This window comes from Tribolium madens, unplaced genomic scaffold (assembly GCF_015345945.1).
Source record: "Tribolium madens isolate multiple individuals breed KSU strain unplaced genomic scaffold, Tmad_KSU_1.1 Scaffold_1;HRSCAF=32;Tcas5.2_LG8, whole genome shotgun sequence".
Lineage (NCBI taxonomy): Eukaryota > Metazoa > Arthropoda > Insecta > Coleoptera > Tenebrionidae > Tribolium > Tribolium madens.
In genome coordinates, this window is record NW_025400984.1 from 2,818,520 (window position 1) to 2,841,947 (window position 23,428).

At 34.1% G+C, this 23,428-nt stretch overlaps 4 protein-coding genes across 10 annotated transcripts; 2 read left to right on the forward strand and 2 right to left on the reverse strand.

The window, feature by feature from the left end:
- Positions 1-16: 16 nt before the first annotated feature.
- LOC123004379 (titin) lies at positions 17-23,050 on the reverse strand. 7 transcript variants are annotated; one of them, XM_044397626.1, is made up of 10 exons: positions 22,944-23,025; positions 21,785-21,828; positions 7,638-7,752; positions 4,731-5,968; positions 4,471-4,685; positions 4,137-4,268; positions 3,956-4,021; positions 3,778-3,909; positions 987-3,604; positions 17-427 (listed from the first exon to the last, which is right to left on the reverse strand). In XM_044397626.1, exons 4-9 carry the CDS (start codon positions 5,951-5,953, stop codon positions 1,047-1,049), a joined length of 4,326 nt encoding a protein of 1,441 aa, XP_044253561.1. In that variant the 5' UTR covers positions 5,954-5,968; positions 7,638-7,752; positions 21,785-21,828; positions 22,944-23,025; the 3' UTR covers positions 17-427; positions 987-1,046. The 7 variants fall into 7 exon arrangements, with proteins under 7 accessions (XP_044253561.1, XP_044253554.1, XP_044253559.1 ...); XM_044397619.1 differs by lacking the exon at positions 21,785-21,828 and having other exon boundaries at positions 22,944-23,050; XM_044397624.1 differs by lacking the exons at positions 21,785-21,828; positions 22,944-23,025 and adding an exon at positions 17,365-17,491.
- LOC123004381 (histidine-rich glycoprotein-like) lies at positions 7,945-9,114 on the forward strand. Its single transcript, XM_044397628.1, has 2 exons — positions 7,945-8,044; positions 8,090-9,114. Exons 1-2 carry the CDS (start codon positions 8,033-8,035, stop codon positions 9,068-9,070), a joined length of 993 nt encoding a protein of 330 aa, XP_044253563.1. The 5' UTR covers positions 7,945-8,032; the 3' UTR covers positions 9,071-9,114.
- On the forward strand, positions 11,462-12,475 carry LOC123004384 (histidine-rich glycoprotein-like). Its single transcript, XM_044397630.1, has 2 exons — positions 11,462-11,531; positions 11,582-12,475. Exons 1-2 carry the CDS (start codon positions 11,520-11,522, stop codon positions 12,431-12,433), a joined length of 864 nt encoding a protein of 287 aa, XP_044253565.1. The 5' UTR covers positions 11,462-11,519; the 3' UTR covers positions 12,434-12,475.
- Positions 19,930-21,107, reverse strand: LOC123004382 (formin BNR1-like). The gene is made up of 2 exons (XM_044397629.1): positions 20,106-21,107; positions 19,930-20,054 (listed from the first exon to the last, which is right to left on the reverse strand). The coding sequence occupies exons 1-2, from the start codon at positions 21,005-21,007 to the stop codon at positions 19,997-19,999; spliced, it is 960 nt and encodes a 319-aa protein (XP_044253564.1). The 5' UTR covers positions 21,008-21,107; the 3' UTR covers positions 19,930-19,996.
- Positions 23,051-23,428: the final 378 nt, after the last annotated feature.

Genomic DNA, 23,428 nt, shown 5'->3' on the forward strand with positions numbered 1-23,428 from the left:
TCATTAAAAATGCAAATTAATTAAATATGTTTATTTAAAAATATGTTACACAGGTAAGTATACAATAACGTAGAGGCACTTTATATACAGTAACAGCAAGAAAAGTGCGTAGTATCTGTTCCAAATTGCTGCGAGGAGTCAAGGTCAAGCACCTGACGATGATACCTGCAGCAATTTACCAAAAATTTTAACTAAGTAGCTTGAAATAAAACAAACAATCCTTGCAAGATTTGATTAATTCTACAAAGAATCGATTGGGGTATTTACAATTAATACAATCAAAAATCTTACTTTCATATAAAAGAGTTTGTCAAATTAAAATGCGTCTGCAACAAGCAAAACAGCAAACTTTTTCAAAAAAATAACGATGTTGTGATGAGAAGATCTAAATCCGTGTCCGATTTTTACAAATCTGATTGATCGGGACCTAAAAGTAAAAACTTGCGTTACTTTGTGTCGAAGAAACTAAGTTTGAACCTAATTTTATTTGCATTTGAAACAGTGACTGTTGATTTAGTCTGAAAGAGTTAATTTTATTAAAAAATCATCTCAAACCACCATGCTGACATAATGTGTGAAAATGCTGAATTAGTCCAAACTGAATTAATTTGTTAAGGAATCTCTAGAAGCAAACTACACCTTTCCATTAATAAAAGTACAAAAAGGGGGACAAAAACCGGAAGTCACTATCTAATCAAGCTTTGACAGTGTGTTAATTGATTAAACCCGATTTAGTGCAGACTAGGATCACAACTAGTGACTTTGTCAAATGCAAATAAAACCACTTAAACTAAAAGGTGGAGTTTACTCCATAGAGATAATTTTTCAATGCATTGGCAGTTCCAGGAATCTACTCGAAAAAGCCCCCCTTATAGATTACTGGACCAATGCGGTTTAAAGCCTACCAAAAAATAAAAACGCTACAAAATAAAAATCTACACGGTACAGTAGAAAAAAGGCAAAAATAAGACCAATTCTGTAGGTACCTCATCGCAAAACCGGGTCCGGTTTAAAACAATTTCGATAAATCCGCCTCCTCGTTTCGATCAAGAAGCACTCGTGACCTCGCTGGGTTCAAGGGATTTATCAGGGGATGGGGATTTTGGGGATTCCTCTATGAGTTTCATCAATTCTTGATGAACATTCTTATTGCTTAAAATTTTGGGACATTTCGCCAACAGCCCTGCTATTGCTCCAGTTTTATTCGAACCGGAATGTTCTTGCAATAATTTGAAAGCCTTAGATGGCAAAATGTCGTAATTTTCGTCGTATAAACGTTCAGCGTCGCTCCAACTGTCGTAATATTGTTTATAGTCGTTGTAAAATTCTTGTGGTGTTTGGGCAGGAGTCGAGCTTTCGGTACTATTTCTCAAAGGCGATAAGAAACTACTATCAGGAGTTGACAAATCGTCGAATTCTTCTTGAAGGATTCTTTTGGCGGCTGCTTGAAGCTTCTCTTTTGGCACATTTCGAAAAATTTGACCTTTCTTCTTTTTTAGAATACTTTGAATCAATTCGGTGACTAGTCTATCACTGACTGGAGATCCAGGTGATGTTAGTCCACTTGAAGAAAAACTTTCGTCGCTGGTTTTAAGTGGCAGACTTAACTGGTCGCGTCTCATAACAATTTCTTCTTTTCTAGCTTCCTTTTTTTCTTTTTCACCTTCTTCATCGTCTTCTTCTCCCTCACATACTTCTTGTAACAGTTTGAATAATCTAGAGTGTGTTGCTGCACGTTGATACCGACTCATTTTCTTCAATTCGGGAAATTCTTCATTATCTGAAATATGACGACTCATATCTGAAGTCACCCCAGAATCACCTTCTTCTTCACTAAACTCTTCAAATGATTTAACACTGCTTTTGGTCGAGGTTGTTTTGCTATTATGCAAAGTTCCAGTTTCGATCGCTGAAACTTTGTCTTTTACAGACATTTTAATTTCACTTTCTTCTTTCAGTTTCTCGCGTTTGTTGTTAATACTTTCTTTAAGGGCTTGAATCCGTTCTTTGATCGATAATGGTTCAGGTTCCACTTTCTCATTGGCGTTATTGTTAACATCGTTTGCCTTTTCCTCATCGGACTCACTTTCCTCACTTTCTTCTTCTGATTCGGAAGAAGAATCTTCTTCGATGGCTTCTTTCTTGGAATTTGATAAGCTCTCACTTGAGCTGCTATCTCTAGAGCTAGTAGAACTTGCATCATCTTCCTTTTTCTTCACTTCAGGTTCGGGTTCTTGAACCACTTCAAGTTCTGGTCCTTGAACCATTTCAGGTTCGGATTCTTGAACTACTTCAGGTTCATATTTCTTAGTTCTGACCGGCAAGAAATCATCTTCTTTTCCTAAAATCCCCCACCAATCTTGCTCCTCTTCTTCTTCCTTGTTTTCTTCATTTGGAATAGCATTTTCATCACTAGCACAAATCACAGATTGGGTTTCTTCTCCAGTTTCTTTTGCAACTGGAGGTGTTTTTACAGTGAAAACGGCAAAAGTGTCGCTTTCTTCATTTTCTTCGTTTTGTTCGACGTTGATTTCACTTTCGCCGACAGTCACTGTTGTCACTTCCTCGTTTTCCGTCACCTCCACTTTAAATTTCAAAGGCAATTTAACACTGACCGCGACTGAATTTTCTTCTTCTTCTACTTCTTCATCGCTTTTATCTGCGATTGTTGTAGAATCACTTAGTACGCTTGATTCACGTTTCGAATCACTCCTTTCGCTTTCTTCATAGATGACACTCAGTTGATGCGGAATTGTGTCATCGTCAACGATGTAAGAAACTGAATCGTCATTGTCTTCATCTTCTGATTTCTGTTCTTCATCCGAATTTTGATCATCGTAAATTTTAATGTCTTTAACCGATCGTATGGCTTGTAGACCATTTGGGTGACTTCGATTCGGCTGAAATCTCTCTTCTTCTGTTTCAACTTCGGTTTCGGATTCAGAATCAGAAGAATCTGATTCGGTTTCTTCATTCTTTTGTTGTGGCAAAGTCGGGGTTACAAGAATTTGAGGAGTTTTAGATTCTTCACGTTCAGTTTCTTCTCTCTCATTTTTAATTTTTTTGCTAAAGTATGCCATTTCGTCTGTGGAAGAATAACCAGCAACTTCTTCATTTTCACTTTGCTCGTAATAGGGGTACGGCGAGTACATAGGGGGGTACCCGTAGTAATAGTAATAGGGGTCCCAATAGGGCGGGTACTGATAAGGTACCGGTCCGTAATTTTGCTCATTGTCTTTCCCTTCTTGGGAGTTATAGTATTCTTCCACCTCCCGGCTTGGGGTACTTGGAGGGTAATACGCAGGGTAGTACCCCCAAAATGGCAGTGGTGTGTTTCTGGCAGTTTCTGAATCTGATTCAACATCAGGCGTTTTAGGAGATCGTTGCATGAAGGGGTATGGCGATGGGGGAGGGTAGTACCCCCAAAAAGACACGGGAGTTTGGCGAATGTCTCTATCACTTTCGTTTTCTTTGGAATTTTGGTAATAATAGTTATAGTAATAATCGGGCCAGTAAGGAGGGACAGGGGGTGGGTAATTAGGATCGTAACCCCATTGGTTATACGAGGAGGGGTCGTAGTGTTCGTTAACTTCATTGGCATTGGCTACAACAAAATAATTTTCGTGTTCAAATTTACGAAAAAATTTGGGGTAGGCTTCAAAAATGTGATCAAGACAAGTTAGTTGGACTAAAGAATGAGAGTACCATGCTCAGTCTTTCCTCTGAATTTGTCTGTTCTTGTTTGGTATTTACAAATTTGGTGGGAAAATGACTTACCACAACTGTCGGGCGCAGTCATGGCCTGTAAGATCTTAAAAGACCTGCTTGGTATCGCACTTCCGGTGTACTTTTTGGGTTCAGGAACGGTTTGTTCGCTAGGGTGGACGTAGTTTTTGGGCTGATCGTCTCCTAAAACCCATGATCAAAAAAAATTCTACACAAAAAACTGACGTACTTTCAATCTGGATTGGGATGGTTCTGACTTGAGGAGACCTGTTTCCGGTAGGTGGACCACGAGAAACTGTTGAGAAATTTGGTTAAAGTCAGTAATGACTCTTCAAAAATTCAAGAGTTAGTCTAAGCAAGAAAAAATAAATCTGTTAGAAAGACACTCCCAAAGCTTCAAACCATCGTACCAGGGGCACCACTAGGAGTATCAGGAGATCCATCAGTCATTGATTGGAGCAGTTTGAAAGCTTTTGATGGGATTGCTGGACCACGATATCTCGGGTCTACTTCGTTATGAAGGGAAGTATCATCGTCTACACCTAGGAGAGTTGTAAGTTAGCAAAAGCAACTGCTTGCATTAGTATAAAGAGAAAAAGAGAAGAATAGGACCCGACACCTAATAAATAAATAATCAAGTACCACTTTGGTCAAGAATTCGAAAAACTCTCGATGGTATAACTCCGCCTCTATATCTCGGGTCTTCCTCTTCTTTAACAATGTCTCTCCTGTCGAAAAATTTACCTTGTTTGAATCTATTCATCAACTCTCTGTCACCTTCCGACAACTTCAACTTCCTCATTTGCTCATTTTGTTGAAACTGTTGTGGATATCGAGGTCCATGTTCAACAACCGGCCCATTGTCAGTTTCGTCGTTATCATCAGTTTGAGTTATCTTCTGTATAACTTTGAAAGCGTTGCTTTGAGGCGGAGTCCAGCTTTGTTGACGATTCAAATTCCTGCAAAAAGTTTTAACAACTTGACTCGACTCAACACGGGTTTACCTTTCGTTTCCGGGAGTAACTGGAGTTGCAGGTTTCGTTGGTACTTTCCTTTCGATCTGTACAGGTATGATAATGGCTCCCTGGCCATCAACTCGTGGCCCTGGATGTTGAAACACTAAAGGTTGAGTGACGTAAACAGCATTTGGTTGTTGATCGTTTTGTTGGTTAGGAAATCTTTGAGGAGGTTGAGCTACGTGAACAACATTTGGTTGATTGTTTTGTAGAGGTTGAATCGGTTCTTTTTTAGCCCACGGAGGCAATTCCTCCGTTTGTTTCGGTTGTTTTTGCCACGGTTTTGGTGCTTCTTTCAAAGTTGGGGTTGAGGGTGATTGTACTTGAGGAGAGTCTCTTTTGGGAGCAGGAGGAGGACTTGATACGGTTTTTTGCTGTTGTTGATTGGCAGGAGGGATGTAAAGTGAGCCCAAATGGGCGGTACTTGTCTTGACCGCTGCTTCATCTTGACTTTGGTTCCTCTCGATTATCTTGGGTTGATATTTGGGAGGTTCTTGTTGAGCTTGGGGAGACTGAACCGGAGATGGTTGATTCCTTTCGATTATTTTCGGTTGGTACCGTGGAGGTTCTTGAATTGGAGGCGACCTTTGCTGCTGTTGAAGTGGTACTTGCTGCTGTTGAGCTGGTCCTTGGGGCCATCTTTGTTGTTGTTGTTGTTGTGGTACAGGAGGCGACCATTGCTGTTGTTGCTTCATCGGTGGACTCTTCACCCCCTCTTTCCCATAAATCTCATCAAGAAAAGTACTCCTAGTTTGAGGACCTCCAGTTTTTCTCAACAACGCCATCGGATTATCCGGAATAATTTTCGTCATGTCCGGCCTTTCCAAAACTTGATTTTCCGAAGTGATCACTTTCTGTGTAGGGAGGGGTTCAAGTGGGGGTGGAGGTGGTCTTGGGATATTAGCGGGTGGTGGAGGTGGTGGAGGAGGACCGAATTTGGGTCCAGGAGGAGGTGGAGGACCAGTCGGGAATACCTGGACGTGCATTTGGGGTTGCATTGCTGCGAGAGCTGAAGGTGGCAAAGGACCAACGGGTTGTTGTGGGAGTGGTCGTGAAGGTTCAGGAGCACCGGTGTAGTTGGCATTACGTTCTATTCTTCGGGCCATTCGGGGTGATTTTATTTCGGATAGGTCAATGCCGCCAGGGGTGTACGTGAAGGGCTTTTTGTCTTGTTTCATCATCGCGTTTTGGACGCACGGTGGAGGGTCCATTCTCAAGTTTAGTATCTGCAAAAAATGTTTTTTTACTTGAAAAATGTTTTCAAAAAATTCAACAAATTCGTTTCAAAACTTGCAAACAACAAGAAATAAAACAATTAAACATTAAATAGAAAAATTAATTTACCGATTTAATCACGATTATGTAAAGTGGAAACAGAGTAAGATTCAAAAAAGTGTCAAAATTATAATTGTAAAATATTATTAAAAAAAAAACAAAGTATAAAAAACTCGTATTTCAAAAATTCTATAACAATTTGTTTACTAATTATTACAAACATAAATCTTTCTTTATTGATACTAAAATATGTGTATTTGTGTGCAAACATTTGTAATTTTAATTACTCTTAATGGTGTTGGTACTGTATGATTTATTTCACTTCAGTTGTAATAAACTTTCATTAATTTAACTCTCATTAACCAACCATATTAATTCTATTTTTCTCTTTATTTAACTATTTCCTCTTTATTAAACAATTTTTCCTCTGATTACTTTTAACAAAAGAATAAATATTCACTCTTATCTAAATTGACAAACTGATATAATTCAAATTGTAAAATGTTTCAAATGTTTAGAAAAAACGTACTTATATTAGGTCATTATTAAACAAAAAACACGTTTAATAAAATAAAAATAAGAAAACAACAAATACATATGTACAGAGTCGCTAAAAAGTATAGATACAGCTAAATATTTTCAGAACGGTTTAGCAAAGCACGTTAAAATTTGGGAAACAGTTTATCTATTTTCTGGTTAAAGTTTAGGTGACAAAGAACTAACGGTTGATAAAGACAATATTTCTAAGTCTAAAAGAAATACATTTTTCCAAATTTAATTACTTCGATAATTTTTTTTTAAATAAGGTATGCATGTGTTACATCACAGAACTCAGAAAAAATGCTCTTATTAGAAATATTAAATTTGACTCTTCTTAACATTTAAAAAGATCAAGTTAGCCTACCAAATTTCAATAAGTTTTGATAAATCTTTCTTATAATAATTAACTGTATCTATACTTTTTAGCGACGCTGTATTTAAAAATATTACATTTTGTTGTTATGGTTTCATTCTGTTTTTTTTTCAAACTTTATTATTTATACAGAGTGCGCCAGAACTCGCGTCCCAGAGAAAAATTTCAAGTAAGATAAGATACCAGGAACATGGAAAAAATGTTTAAAAAATTTTATCTGTCAAAAAATTTTGACATTTATTATATCTATTTAATGATACTGATGATCTTGTAAGTATATGTTTTTTTACACATATGTAATAAAGGTACAAAAATTTTGCCAATAAAAGCCACAAATATCATTGAAGAGAGCTACAATTTAGGTTTCCAACAGAAATAAATAGAGTCAAAGTGCAAATTTAAACTCTCATAACTCCGAAATTTATATAGATAAAATTTTTTCAACATTTTTTCCATGTCCCTGGTATCTTACCTTATCGCTCCTTTTGCTATATTGAACTATCATAATTATTAATATTAATAAGGGTATTCTAGTAAGGGTAACATTAATAATTTATACCCAAATATTTTCAACACATTTTTTATTAAATTTTTAGTCATACAACTTTTTAGAAACTTGCAAAGTATAGCAAAACAATTTATTCAAGAAAGTGTTAAAACTATAGGAAAAAAAATTCCAAGCAGTTTAAATTTAGTCACACATTTACCTCTGTTTTGAGTCTAACGCTAGGAATGTGTCCGACTGGGGGCGGTGGCGGCGGTCTTATTCCTCCAAAAGACGGTATTAAACCAGGGCCAGCTCCAGGGAGCCTTGACTGCTGCCTGAAACAAATCAACCGTTTTCAATGAACACTTCACTTAACTTATTACTTAGAAAATACACTTTCATTAACGATAATCATCAATAATTAATAATCGGATGTTCGATGTTATCACCTTGTATACTAGTGCATGTAATTATCTTTAACGCTACTTCTTCATGGCGTGTTTCGCACCAACAACCCGAGCATGAAATGCTATCCCTATTTTGCTATAAATACCTCGAAGGAGTGCTAAGAAAACATTCTCAGCTTGGTTTGCTTAACTCTAAGACTTAAGCAACATGGGAGCTTTGGTAAGAATAAAACAAGAGTAAATTTTTTTCAAATTTCTTTTTTAGGTGATTGCGAGTATGTTCTTGCTAGGCCTTGTTACCACCAAGGCCAAACAACTACCACAAGAACCGTTAGCTTTAGCCCTCACCAGTAGAGGCATGGTAGTAGCCCCCATACATAGCGCATCACCTCCAGAACCCCGTAAACTTGTCGCAACGGCCACTAATTATGAACCATACCCAGCTAAAGATTACCATTTCGCAGCATACACCCCTGAAAACAATGGTTTTGTCCCAAGCTACCCTCCACCCCAACCCGAAGATGACTATTCCACCGAAAAGGGCGAAGGTTTCGACCAAGAGCAGTTTTTCGGCGACCTTAAAGGCTACACCCATTACAAAACCTCCAACAGTTTCAATTTCGAAGGCCCCCGCCAACTCGAAACCATCAACACAAAAAGTTACCACAAAGAAGTAGAGCCTTACGATGTGTCAACTTTCACCCATGAAGACCATCATGGTCATGATGAAGAACACGCCGAAGTCCACTACCACCAACACAAACATGTACACAAACATAACCACAAACAAGAACACGTCCACAAACACTCCGGTCAACACAAACACCAACACGGACACAAGCACCAACACCAAGGAGAACATGAACATAAACATTTAGGAGAACACAAACATGAACACCAAGGAAAACACGTACACAGTCATAAGAGCGAACACGAGCACAAGCATCACGGATCGCATCATCACAGTCATCATGGGGATCATAAGCACGATCATAAACATACGGGCGAACATAAGCATGATCACCATCATGGACACAAGCATTCGCATCATTCCGATCACAAACATGAGCATCATCAGGACCATAAGCATGATCATCATCATGATCATAGCCATCATGGTATGCACAAGCATCAGCATCACAGCCAAGGCTCCCACAAACATCAGCATAATCACAAGCACGAGAGCAAGCATCATCATGGACATAAGCATGGGCATAGCCATAAGCATAGTCACCACAAGCATTGAATTGTTGCAATTTTATCGAATAAAGTTGGGTTTTATTAAAGTTATTTTGGTGCTTTCATTCACTCCGTGTGGATAACCGAAAACCTCAATTGCAAAATAAATATTCTTCAATCCATTTGAATTATACAGTGTAACAATAATTTTACGCAACATTGCAAAGTCCATAAGTTAAAACAGTGTAATCAATAGAATTTCCTGAAGTAAGAGAAAGACGAACTATTCAGCGACAAATCGAAACAATTTGTTAGTACTATGTCTACGTATACAGGGTGCGTCAGAACTCGCACCCCAGAGAAAAATTTCAAGTAAGATAAGATACCAGGAACATGGAAAAAATGTTAAAAAAATTCTATATGTCAAAAAATTTTGACATATATTTTTTGATATTTGACATTTTTTTATGTCTATTTAATGATACTGATGATCTTGTATATGTTCTTTTTACAATTATTTAGTTAAGGTATAAAAATTTTGCTAAATAAAAGCTACAAATAACATTAAATAGAATTACAATTTACGATACAGCTTCCTTGTTTAGAATAGAAATAAATAGAGTCAAAGTGCAAAATTTAGACTTCCATAACTTTGAACTTTTTATAGATAATTTTTTTATAACATTTTTTTCATGTTCCATCTTACCTGATTTCCATTTTTCTCTGGGGCGCGAGTTCTGGCACCCTATCTTGTTTTCTCCTATTGTTTGTATATCTATTACTTTCCAACACATAACAAAATCAATGCTGCCTAAAATTATTCTTATACGGTATATACTTTTAACAAAATTAAGTAAATAAAAAAAGTAGTAGTAAATAACAATAAGATTTACAAGCACAAGATTTATAAATTTAAATATTTAAGAAAATTGGGAAATGCTTAATAAGATTATGATTAATATGAGTAAATTTGTCTACATAGATGGAGATAAATAACATTAAAATGACTTACAGAAATTTTGAAATCTTGATATGAACTAATACCGGGTGACTGTAAATGATTGTGATTTTTTACCGCAAGTTGGTATCAAATTAAAAATTTTAGTTTGGCTACCTTGACTTTCAAATTCAAACGTCAAATTTTTATAGACAATTGTCATTCATTTGCGACAGGCGACTGCTGGTTAGAAAGATTACCATTAATTCAGTGTTGCCAATACATTTTTTTGTAAAAAACATTAATAGTCACCGGTATATTTTACTCAGCTATTGTCACAAAGTCAAATAAATAAAATAAAATACTGTTTTGAATAAAAAAAATTTTAATATCTGTTCAAAATTGATGTATAACTGTTTTATCATTTTAACAACATTTTTCATGCCTATTGTTGATTATTTTATAACACTATAATTTATACAACTTTTTTTTCCCTTACGTAGGAACATGTAATTTTCTTCATCCTATAGACCATCCGCAGAAATTTGAAACAGATATTATAGTCAAATAACTTGCTTTTTGTCGATGATAATTTTAAATTGAAATTTGAGAAATTCTCAAGAAATCTATTTTTAATAATAATAGAAAGGCACTTATTGTGCATTCGCAGGAATTTTAATCAGATATTACATTATTTTAAATAAGTTAACTAACTGTAGAGACCAGTAATCTTTCAGAGCAAATACTAGAAACGAATATTAAAACTTGATAGAGCTAAGATTAAAATTTGCAATATTATAAAAAATAATAATAATTAAAAAAATGAAAATTTAAATATGTAATTCATTCGTGTTTCACACATATTTTTTCGTTGTTAATATCTGAAATGTACGTTAATCAAGCAATAGGTAATAGAAGAAAAGAAAAAAAGTAGAAAATAAATCAAATCAAAAGATTTTTAAACTTAATAAATCTTCCTTATAAACTACTCAATTTTGAGAAATATATAAATTAAACTCTCTAAAACAAATATTACAGCCACAAGATTTTTATACATTTAAAAAAAAATAAATAAAAAAACAACACTCCACGACAAAGTTCAAGCAAAAAGATTTAAATAAATTAGCACTGACGTGACTACCACAATAATTACTTCATTGCACTGCTTCTGCTAATTGCAAGTGTAAATAATGTAAGTGCGCCTATCAGCGCTGCTATTATAAATTTAAAGCTTCCATTACCCCATGAATGATCATCGGTAATTATAGTGAAAAGCGAAAGAAGGAAATTCCTTCAGAAATTGAAAAAAATAATTGCAACAAGATTTGTTAAAACTGTCTACCGCCACAATTAAAGCACGCACACAATTAATCTTTAATTAAAGATTTTTAACGTTTCTTAATGAGTTCTTCTTCACTAACCACAACTTATCTAGTGCACACTTGCATTTTGACAATTCGTGCGTAAAACTGGATAGTTAAGTGGAAAATGTTGTAGAGGGATCGGATTATAAAAAGCAGACGATGGAAAAAGTCGGCACTCTCAGCTTGGGAAGCTAAACAAATAAGTTTTTAGCACCATGGGAGCCAATGTGAGATTTTTCAAACACCCTGTGTATCATTAGTATTTTTTTTGTTTCAGATCAAAGCGAGTGTGTTTTTGGTTAAACTTCTTTTGCTTGGTATTACCGGAAGTGTTACTTTGACTAGTCCCAGTGGCGATTCAAAGTACTTCCAGTACTACCAGGAACCACCACTTTTGCACAGCGCAACCAACTACATAACCAACCCATTGGTTGGTCCCTACCCAACACTACCATTAGAAAAAGTAGACTATCAAGACGAAGTTGTTTACGATGTTGACCAAGACAAGCCCCGTGATTACGAAGATGAAGATTATAGAAAATACGAAGATGAAGCTGAAAAACACTCCATCGGTAGTAGAAGAACCCATTTCCAAGGTCACTTCCCCAAAAAGGACAAAAAAGAAGTCCATTACCACAAACACCAACACGTCCATGAGCACGACCATAAGCAAGAACACGTCCATAAGCACCAACAACAACACAAGCATGAACACAAGCATGGGCATAAACAAGAGGATAAACACAGCCACCATCACAACAGTCATCACCAACATGACCATCATGAAAGTGGCCACCACCAGCATCAAGGCCACCATAAACATGCCCATCATAACGACCACAAACACGACCATAAGTCCGAACACAAGCATGGGCATTACCACAGCGCCAAGCATGAACACAAGCAAAACCACAAACATGAGCATTCGCATGATGGGCATCATGGGCATGATCACCACCATGGTAACAGCCACCACCATTCCCACGACCATAAACAGGAAGACAAGCATTTGCACCACCACTCCGGGAAGAGCGAGCACAAACACCAACATAAGCACGGGCATCATGGGCATCACGATCACAAGCATGGGCATAAACATACCCACGGTCATAAGCATTCCAAACATTGATTCTGTTATTTGTTTTAATCATTAAAGGTTTTAATAATTTTATTGTGTTGACTTTCTCATTCTTGTGTGGGCGAGACAGATTTATAGAGGTCTTATTGGTACAGTTGTTGGTAGTGTTAGTCACCGAATACACGTAGAAATTTTTATTTTGGTTGAATGACTTGCGGAGTAAACAAAAGGATCGAGATATGGGTTTGTGGATTCGAAAAAATTGCAGGAATTCAAGGTTCATGGAATGTGGAGCAGACGGTGCGTTTTTCAATCAAACGAGAATTTTGCAAGTTCGTCAAGTTATAAAGTAGGTATAATTTGTAGAATATTAAAAAAAAAATTATTAAAAATTTTAGTCATAAAACACTGTTCCTAAAGCAAAAACACGCCTTTTTTTTCACAAAGTAATTATTCTTACATCACTTAAAACATTAACGAAAAAAAAAACACCTTTAAATAAAATAGGTGGAATTTGTAAGAATTAATGTTAATAATTATATTAAAAGTAATTAACATTGAGTAATTAACACTTCAATAAATAAAAAACTGAAAAATCATCAATTTATGTATTATTTCAATTATAAATTGTTCAAAACACAAATATTTTAGTCATAAAACACTGTTCCTAAAGCAAAAACACGCCTTTTTTGTCACAAAGTAATTATTCTTACATCACTTAAAACATTAACCAAAAAAAAACACCTTTAAATAAAATAGGTGGAATTTGTAAGAATTAATGTTAATAATTATATTAAAAGTAATTAACATTGAGTAATTAACACTAAATAAAAAACTGAAAAATCATCAATTTATGTATTATTTCAATTATAAATTGTTCAAAACTCAAATATTTCATTTAATTTTCAACTTTATTTAATTATTTTTTTTAACAACTATAAGTACAGGTCAGAACTCGCGCCACAGAGAAAAATTTGAAGTAAGATAAGATGAACATGCAAAAAATGTTAAAAAAATTCTATCCAATATACAAATATGCCAATAAAAGCCACAAATAACATTAAACAGAGTTACAATTTAGTTTACAGCTTCCTTATTTGCCCTTCTAATAGCCTGTAGCAAAAAAACTTGGACAATTATTTTTCCAACAGAAATAAATAGAGTCAAAGTGCAAAATTTAAACTCTCATAACTTCGAAATTTTTATAGATAGCATTTTTTAACATTTTTTCCATGTTCTTGGTATCCCACCTTCTCTGGGGCGCGAGTTCTGGCTCACCCTCTATAACATAAACTGCAAAAATAAGTTCAATAAATATTTATTTCCGCATAATTACTACTGATTTAAATCAGTATCAATTGTAAATACGGTTGTACATATTTATTATTACTAGATATTTAATGAGTTAATGACTAATAATTATTTATTTGCAATTATTATTTTTGAAATTAAATATTTTCTTGTAAAATTTTCAAAATTTCAATTAAAAAACTGTCAAAAACATAGACATATGTAATAGAAATTTAATCAATAAAGCTATTGCAAGAGTATTTTTGTAATTTTATGTCTGTCTGTCTATATTTTATATCTTACTAACATTATGTATGCAGTTAAAAAAAGTAGGTAGTAAAAAAGCTAAATAAGTAGTAAAATAACAAACGAACATCTTGACCTTTGTAAAATCGCTATTATTCCAAAAAAAGTACAAAAAAGTTGCAATTATCAATTCATTATCAGAATACTAAAGCACTAACTATTTATATTTATTTCTTTATAAATATTTATTTCCGACACATTTTACTATAAAACAACCGAAATTTTTGTATTTGCAGCACTAGTCTTGAAGCAATAATTATCGACAATGGCCAAATTATTACTAAAGGTAATAAACAAACTATTTATTTTGTATTAAATACATTGTTTCAGGCATTTATAATAACCGCTTTAATGGTATATTTTGCTTACGCTCTCCCTCAAAAAGGTAATTTATTTTTTTCAAAGTTGATATTAGAAAATTTACAAGATGTCTATTTTTAGAGGAGCAAGATCGAACCCCGCTTTAAGATTACGCATTTATAAAATATTAGCAAGGATACATGATACATTAGAACATTATATTAAACGATTTGCAAACTATAAAAGCATTTTTAATTACAAAAAATCCTAAATTAATAAGAACAACCACAGTATACAGTTATTTCTGTAATTAGGACTCATATAAATAAAAAACTGAAAAGTCATAAATCTGAATTTTCAGAGACAAAAACTTGTTTAAAAAAGTAATCGAAAATACAAACAAATTAGGTACCAATTTTAATCATTTTTACCGAATTAATTTAACAATATATAAAATATATAAAAATCGTATATTTAACCGTATGCAAACTGAAAATGGAGGAATGTTGAATTGAATTAAATTTCATCGCCCAAAACTATCAGTTCAAGTCCAATCAGAAGAAATTAAACAAAATTTACCAATTCTGAAAATAGAACTAGGCCAAAACCTGGATTTAGCTCACTTCGCTCACTTCACCACCTTGCAATTAGCGCACAAACTCTCAACTTTAAACACTTTACCTCACGTATTTTTTTTTCACAAAATCCAAGCGTCCCCGCGTCTGGATAAGCCCCGTCTCGTGACCGAGTTGGCTGAAATAATCGGAAGTCTTGTCTATTTTCAGCCAATAAATCCGACAATATTAACCAAAAAGAGTGCACGCGGCTGCACTCACACGAGTAAACAACATCGAGGTGAAATTCGAACGTGAGGTTTGGACTTAAAGAAACCTTGGAGATGTCATCTGGTAAATGGTAACCTTATATGGCGCATCCAGTGTCACTACTTGGAAAGAAATCTGGCGCGATTTTTTCCACGACTTTCGATGGCCAAAACCGAGCGTGAAAGTTATCGAAAATTCACACACGAGCGGAATTTTCAATTCTTGCAGTTTCTATTTTAAGGTAAAACAGCCTGGAGAGGTACACTTTTACAAAGTAACACAAAGTTTCGAAGCAATAAAGTCAAAATCGATTTATAGTGACATTTGTGACTTGACCTTAGGGCTTTACCCGGATTTCCTCCAACATTCAGAGGAGTTATGCGCGCATCTGACGCTTGGCAAGATGTATTGCAACAAGTGCAAAGTTTGAACGAGTTATTTGGTTATTTTCAGAGACTTGTAGTATCATATTTTATTGTTAAAACTACTAATTCAAGTTTTAAAACAAACTGTTTTCAACGCAAAATGCAAATTTCAAAAAATGATAGCATTTATCAAAAACGGATTTGATTAAGCAACACTTATTTTCGTTATTTTATAAAACAATGCATTTGAGATTGCAATAAAATTGTCTTATCGAATTTATTGATACAATCATGCTTTTCAGTAACAATAAATGAATCCTAAATTGGCAAATTCACAATTGCAAATAAACCTAATATTTTTATTGTTAATAAATGAATAAAAATGCGCCCCTTACAATATAATCTAATAGTTTATGGTGTTTTCTTGTCGTGTTTTATCTCAAAATTTGTTTTTACAAATTACCAAGAAAACGACGCAAAAATAATAAATATGCGAATATAATAAACCAGTTTGAAATTTCATTTCATTCATGTTTGTACAAAACTGTGTAATTTATTCCCGAGTAAATTTTTCTTTCCTCAAAAACTTCTTTGCCTGAAGTTGTATTACTGAGAAATAACTATATGCAAAGGAGTATAAAAAATAACTAATAACTGTTATACAAAAACTGTGAAGAAAAAAATTGAATTCTGTTCAAAAAATTATGATACAAAGAAAAAATATTGTTTGATATAAAAAATTCACCATAGGGCATAAAACAGTTGAATGTTTTAACTACCTACATTTATTTACATTTTTTATTACTTTTTTACTAAAGCTTATTCTTTTTTTAACCACTTCCAGAAAAGTATATAGGTTAGTATTTTTTCCATGACCCATTTCTTACTTTCACTGCAAATTACCTCTCTGTAAATAACTTCGGAAGTTTTAAATAAAGAGAAAAAGTAAAATAGAGTTTCAGTGATTTAAAATCCAAGTAAAGTACGTTGTTACTTATCTTGATTACTTAATCTCACACTCTATTTAAGTAGCATATCAACAGACATGACTAATCCCAACATCTCTTAAGATTCCTCGAGATATTTGAAAAATGTGCCGTTCACACACGGTACGCTTGTGAAATATTTTACCGAAGGAATTTCTTCAACATAATCGGTCATTGGTTCTGGATTATTGTGTCGGCTAGAGTTATTAGACGGTATAAATATTTGCACCTTGGAAATATTTCAGCAATAAGTCAGTGAGTTGTTAACATTTAAAACTCCACCCACTGCTACCACACGCAAAAATCGAAGCGATCGATAAAACAATACAATTAGAAAATCAGTTGGCAAAATGAAACATCAACTTGACGACAAGACCAAGATAGTTCCAGTGGGCGAGTCGACAATGTATTTCGAGGTTGTTGGCTTAAAAATATTACCAAAATATCGTTTCTGGACTGCCATAATTACCAAAACATTTAAAATTACATAGAGCAGGTTTCAAATTCTTGTACCTAACTACAAGCAATTGGCTAAAAATTAAGTCACGTGGTACGTTTGAGCCAATGACAGTGCAGCTTCGACCTAATTAATTTGACACACGCACACTGCGCATTTTGCAACTTCACTTTCGATCTAAATTCTACAAATAGATTAAACAATTCCAAAATAAATTGGCGGCCATTTTTTTTTATTTTAGTCCCACGTGTCGATATTCCATGTCATACAGTTCTATTTTTTCCAATAACTGAGTGATTTGCTTATACAGAGTTATTAATAAAGCTCAGCTCATGATCTATTTCAAAAATTTGTATTTTTCTTTAAGTTATTTTTGAAAAATTTGATTAGTCGTTTCAAGCACGTAAAACTACCCTAAACAGTATCAAAATCAAGCCACACAAAAAATACTCACTTAAATTATGCCAATGCCAACAAAATCTCTAAAACTAAAGTCTCAAAATAGTAGCATTTCGCATAAAAACTGACATTTGGCGCAATGATTCACATTGCATGATCGAGCCGAAGATTCCCGACCAATTCCAATCCCCGACGTGGCTAAATTTGGAAATGGACGGCGGGCGGGCGTCCCGACGCTTTCATAAAACGTCATTATCATTGGTCACGTGACATTCATAGACAATTAGCGCCGTCTTGGGCACTTGGATTTTTGTGTTTGGCGCCATCTCTGGTATTTCAGCAAAAGCGCGCGCTTTATAAATAGAGGAATATTATTTCAGCGCGGTTATAAATAAACTAGGAACAATTATAAGTCCGCAATAAGTTTAATGACATTTCAAAGGTATCGGAAACAAGTTCAAGCATTAAATTCCCCACTAAAAGGCTTTTATTAAGTGCGTCCTTCTAATTTATAAAGAGAAAGTGAAAAAAAGGCACAATTGGCGCCGGCTATGCGTCTCGATAAAACAGATTTTGTTCTTGTTTCAAATCGAATTAATTGAGAAGCATTTCAGATGCTAATTTTTTACTCAAGTTTTTTTAGTTTGATTTAGTGCTTGTAGGTTGCAATTATATGCCAGAATGGTTCGGCAGAGATTCCTTAATTAAGATCACAAAGCAAGCTTTGATTTATTGTGAACCCACATGGTATAAAACTTCAGATAAAATAATAGTAGAGCATGAAATAACTAAATTTTTATTTTTTTGATTCAGAAGATCAGAAGGTTATTTGGTTTTAAGTATATGTAAAAATAATAGCGTTGTATTTTCCCCAAAATAAGACAAAAGAGTAACATTTTTATACCTGTTTTTTAATAATTTTAGTCAAAGGAGCCGTATTTTCTGCTGGCAAATTTCGACACTACTTTTTGTACATTTTTTAAGTGGGCTGTAATGTTAAAATTTAAGTGACATTAAAAAATGTACAGATTGAAGATTTCTTATCTTCATAAACTACTCTAATTAATTGTGAAACAAATTTTGTCAATTTTAACATCCAATAAAGATCAAGGGACTTTACCAATTCGCTGTACACCCTGTATATTTTTATCATTTTGTGGCCGTATTCTTCCAATATTGACACACTAATGTAAATTTAAAAAAAAAACTGCTACCTACTAACACTATTTAATATCTAAAAACAGTTTTATAATTTTGATTTTTTATTAATTTCATATTTATCATATTAATTTCTGTTTTATTCAGTGTTTCAATCTTAATTTTAGAGGCGATTCTGATTTCGAATTTAATTTTTAAGGTGCTATAGTTGGATTGTTAAATTTTTATTTGAAAAAAAAACACAAAAACGTCATTTTTATTTATGAATTTTTTTCAGTAAAATGAAAATGTTAAATAATGTTGGAACAAGAGGCTAATGACATGTTACAACAACAATTTAAAGAAAGAATTAAACATGAAGTTAAAAATAAAATTTATAGCAATAATATTCACATTCGCAGAATTAAATAGGTGTTTATATGCGTAAGCAAATTTTATTAGATTTTGTGTTTCGGTTGCTGAATTTATAGAACATAAATTACAAAGTTTTATGCATAAACCTTTATTATCTGTCATAAGTTTTACAATTTTGTAGCAAATGCAATCAATTTTTGATTTTGTTCAAAATTTCTGTACTCTTGCAGACATTTTGTTCTCTTCAACAATCAATATTGTTGCGGCTAGTGCCAAATTATGGGCTAAAAATAACAAAATTACGATTTGTTGAAAACTGTTTAATTTTCAAACGTTTAGAAACTCTTCATCAATTGATAAAAACCTCAAAATCCAACTTCAAAATTTGACCAGCTGCCAAAGCGTAAGTTCCAACTTTTCAGGAAGAAACCATAAACGAACTCGTTACATCCAACATCCAAGATTTTACTTCTTCCCAAACGTCTAATTTTAATTTTATTATTGTTACAAGGCGTTGGAAAAATGGTAATATTGCTCCAGCCACACCAACAACCGGTCATTGTCATTTGCAATAAAATTCAAAAGCTATTAAAATATCGAATGTCGGGAAAACTTATGTAACAGACTTTTGTCAGAACCACATTATAAATCATCAACGATTCTGCAATTATCTTATCGAAATTATCACATAAAGCCTTAATTACTCTAAGGTACAGAAAAATAAACAATTTTTCCACTTTCTTTATGACCCATCAAGTAGTGCAATTTAGTGTAATTACCCGTCGGCCTTTAAGTGAACTTCCCATAACAAAATAATAAAGTTGCCAAGGTGTTTGCTTTTATTTTTGTCGATTGCTTTCCTTATAAAGACTTCAATGCAAGGCGAAGGTCCGAAAGTTTTCCCGGAAGGAAATTCACTTGTGGTTATGATGTAAATGTTTTAAGTGAATTTCCGTCTACAGATAATTGTACAATCATCCATACACACGTTGATTCATCATCCTTGACGATAATTTGCATTGTGGACACTCAAATATTCAATATTCTTATAAACAAAATGACTAAGTTTATGACACATCGTGTTGCTATCACGAAATAATGATCAAAATAAAAATAAAAAGTTTATTAGTTATTATAGCTACAATACAAATCATAATAATAATTTCAAGCGGAATTTACTCCTCTAATCTCGGATTAACTCTCCCGTTTAGCTTCTCTAAGTCTCCATTAGACCTGCAATCGAACAAAATAAAAAAAATGTTTCAGGGAAAATAAAAAACCTACGCTATTTGTTCAATGCGATCTCGGACTCCGTTACTCCTAACTACCATATTTTTGGGCATTGTTGCCAACATATCACTAGCTTTGTCATGGTACGCCCCATAGAGACCCCTCAAAGTCCCATAAACCAATTTTCGGACCATTGGGTCATTTCTGTCAATCTCAGGAGCCACCCCTTTCGGATTATCAACGGAAAACTTGGCAGGGGGGCCTTTCGTCAAAGTCGCTTGTAGTCTAGGCGGCGACGTTTGAGGCAAAGGGGGCGGCGGTGGACTCCTTGTATTATTTGCATTATTTTGAGGCAGTGGTGGCGGTGGGGGTGTCACAATTTTAGTATCATTTATTAAAAACTCTGGCGGTGGTGGCGGTAAATAATCCTGAGGTTGCGGTGAGAGAAACTCCGGGGGCGGCGGTGGCAACTCCGGGGATGTTCGCCCAATGTCAATTTTTGGTTTAGTGGCAATTTTCGGTTTGTTTTCTGTCGAAATTTGTTTTTCGAAAATGCTAATTTTCGAGTTGATTTTGTTGTGAGGTTTGGCTTCCTTGTTGTTTTCGAAAATTTTGCTCACTTCACTCACGGACTTCGGGGGTTGAATCTCGATAAAAATCTCGCTTTTTTTTGTCGGTTTTTCCTCAAATTTTGGTTTAACCGGATTGAATTTTTTGCTTTTTTGGTTTTCGATGAAGGTGTTGTAAGATGTGCATGTGTTTTTCGAAAAGTCTGTCACGTCTGAACCGATGGAAGACGATGTACTATTGCTGGTTGATAATGAAAAATTGCTTGAGACACCACTGTCTGAATTTTCGTCGTCCTTTTTTCCGGTTTTGTAACCGCCGAGGAAGTTTACGTAGTCTTTGTATGTCGTCGTCATTGCGCGTGAGTTTGATCGCGTTATCGTCGTCATTGTTTTTGGAACACTCGGTATATGACACTGAACGAAAGTGAATTTTATAGTGCTTCGCCACAACGTGGGTAACCGTCGACTGGAGCGAGTTTGTCTGAGTTTCAAGTTTAAACGACCGGAATTTAGATGATATCACCTTTTTGGTAGTGGGAGAATAATGCATTAAGTACATATTTTCCAAAGCAAACCGACTCGCTGATTTGAATTTTTTACACCGCGGCCAATGTTTCAAATCTAATCTTATCTAAATAACTTGTTTTTTAAATATTTATTTATTTGGAACATTTACTCAAAATAGTTTTAATAATAAGCATCAATATTTGATTGTTGCTACGCTTGAGTTAGTATAAAAAAGTAATGGCTAAAATCAAATTTTCCAAAACGATTAATAAAATAACTCTCAAAGAGAAAATGGATATTCCATGATTCGCTATCAATTAAATGATTCATGATATTTTTAATGACAAATGTTGATAAACAAGTATTTCTGTAAACAGAATACGAAAAATATAGAAAAATTTAGTTGAAATGTAAATATTGTCATTTTACACGTGTTAAAGTTGTAAAGTGACCATTTAAGTTAATCAAGACATAAAATTTTATCATAAATAGATGGACATTATTCCATTATGAATAAAAAAAATGGAAAGTAGGTGTCATTTGTATAAAGCTGAGTTGCCAAATACCTATACGTTGTCACTAATAGCTGTATCAAAAGTGACAAGTGACACTTCTTATTTTCCTTAAAATAAGTTAAAAAAGCGTCAAAAAACTTACCTTAAAAATTTAACAGTATTTTGATAAGTTAAATTCCAAAAAGCCTGAAAAGTAGAATCTCTGTATTAATCTAGTGTTGCGATTTTCGTAAACATTTCTAAACTCTGATCCTCAGAAGTGACATTTATTGCATGTTTTATTAATATTTGAATTAGCCAAATTTTATTTTTGGCAATTAATGTTACTTCGAATTTAGAATTAAAAAAACAAATAGTTTTTTGACCGTTTCCTATATTTATGTGTGGTTATTTTTAAAAATCGAAATTTTCGTTTTCCTTTTATTAGTTTCTTTACCTATAAAAATAAGCCAACTGTCGGTTATAAAAAATCGAATAATCGGTTATTATTACATAAACGTTCGTTATTCTGAAACCAGTTATCCGGAATAATTACTCAAACCGTTTTTATTTCGCGTAAAATTTTGAACAATGATTGATGATCAACACGAGCATTTTTTAAAAACTTTCTATTATTTGTTTTATCAAATTGTGAAATTTGATTGGGATTTATGCTCCCGAGGCAAAACATGACTCTCCTGTCAACACTATACCAGGTGAGTCATATAAATTATGCAAACGCATTAATTTCAATCAGAAAAATGGGCCGAAATTATCGGTATGATTCAGTACTTTCGTAAGTATAAATAGTACTCGAAAAGTAAATGACCCGTCAAAATTTCGCTTCCTGATGGTGTCACAGGAAGTGCCGAATTTTCAGACGCGGCTAATTTAGGAAAAAATGCCCGGAATTTGGTTTAACTCAGGTAAAGTCCAGTGGGACACTTATTTTTTCCAGTTTTTGGTCTAGACGCCCACATTTGGTCGGCTTCAATTTCTCTTTCAGGATGACTTCAACGAAACATCTGACAATCGGTGATTATTTTTACGCAATGAATCACCACGTTTCAATGTTTGATCAAAATTAATTGTTACTTTCGCTGCGAATAAAATAATTGGGTGTAAAAATATAAAAATTGGCGACAAAGTGGAAAAATTGCGTATAAAAAGATTCACGGCCGCTCTTGACCTGAACAGTTGTCTCGTTTTAAACCGTCAAACCAATGTCAAGATTTAATTTTTCGTTTCTGGTGAAAAAAAAAGATAGAAATTTATTTTCTGAATTTATTGCTTGCGAAAAAATGGTAAAAATCGCAACTTACATCCAAGGTCCGTCCGTCATTGTTTCCAGTTTTCAACTTTATCACAAAAATCCCTCGGAACACTGAACTCGACGCGTCGCGACGCTTCCGCCGTCGAACCAAGAGGAGAACTGTTGTCAGCACCGAGGCCGTTGCCTCGTTTTGATGTAATACTGGCCAATGGCCAAAAATCGAAACCCCGAAAAAAAGAACATTTCAAGGGCCTCCATCGAATACGTCTTTGTCTCTCTATAAATACCCCGCGATTTTATTAATAAAAAAATCCCTCGACACTCCGAAAATGACACCCAATTGGCGTCACCTCATAACTTTTTTTTTGGTTTTGTCTTGTTCTATTGTGTTTTTGTTGTGTCTGCAAAAATAGGTGAGATTTCGTAATGATTGAAGTTACCAAGTGGACGAGTTTTAAGCAGAGGTCGATGTGCTATGTAATGGCATCGTCTCTCCACTCTAAAAATACGCATTGCGATTATTTTATTTCGTGT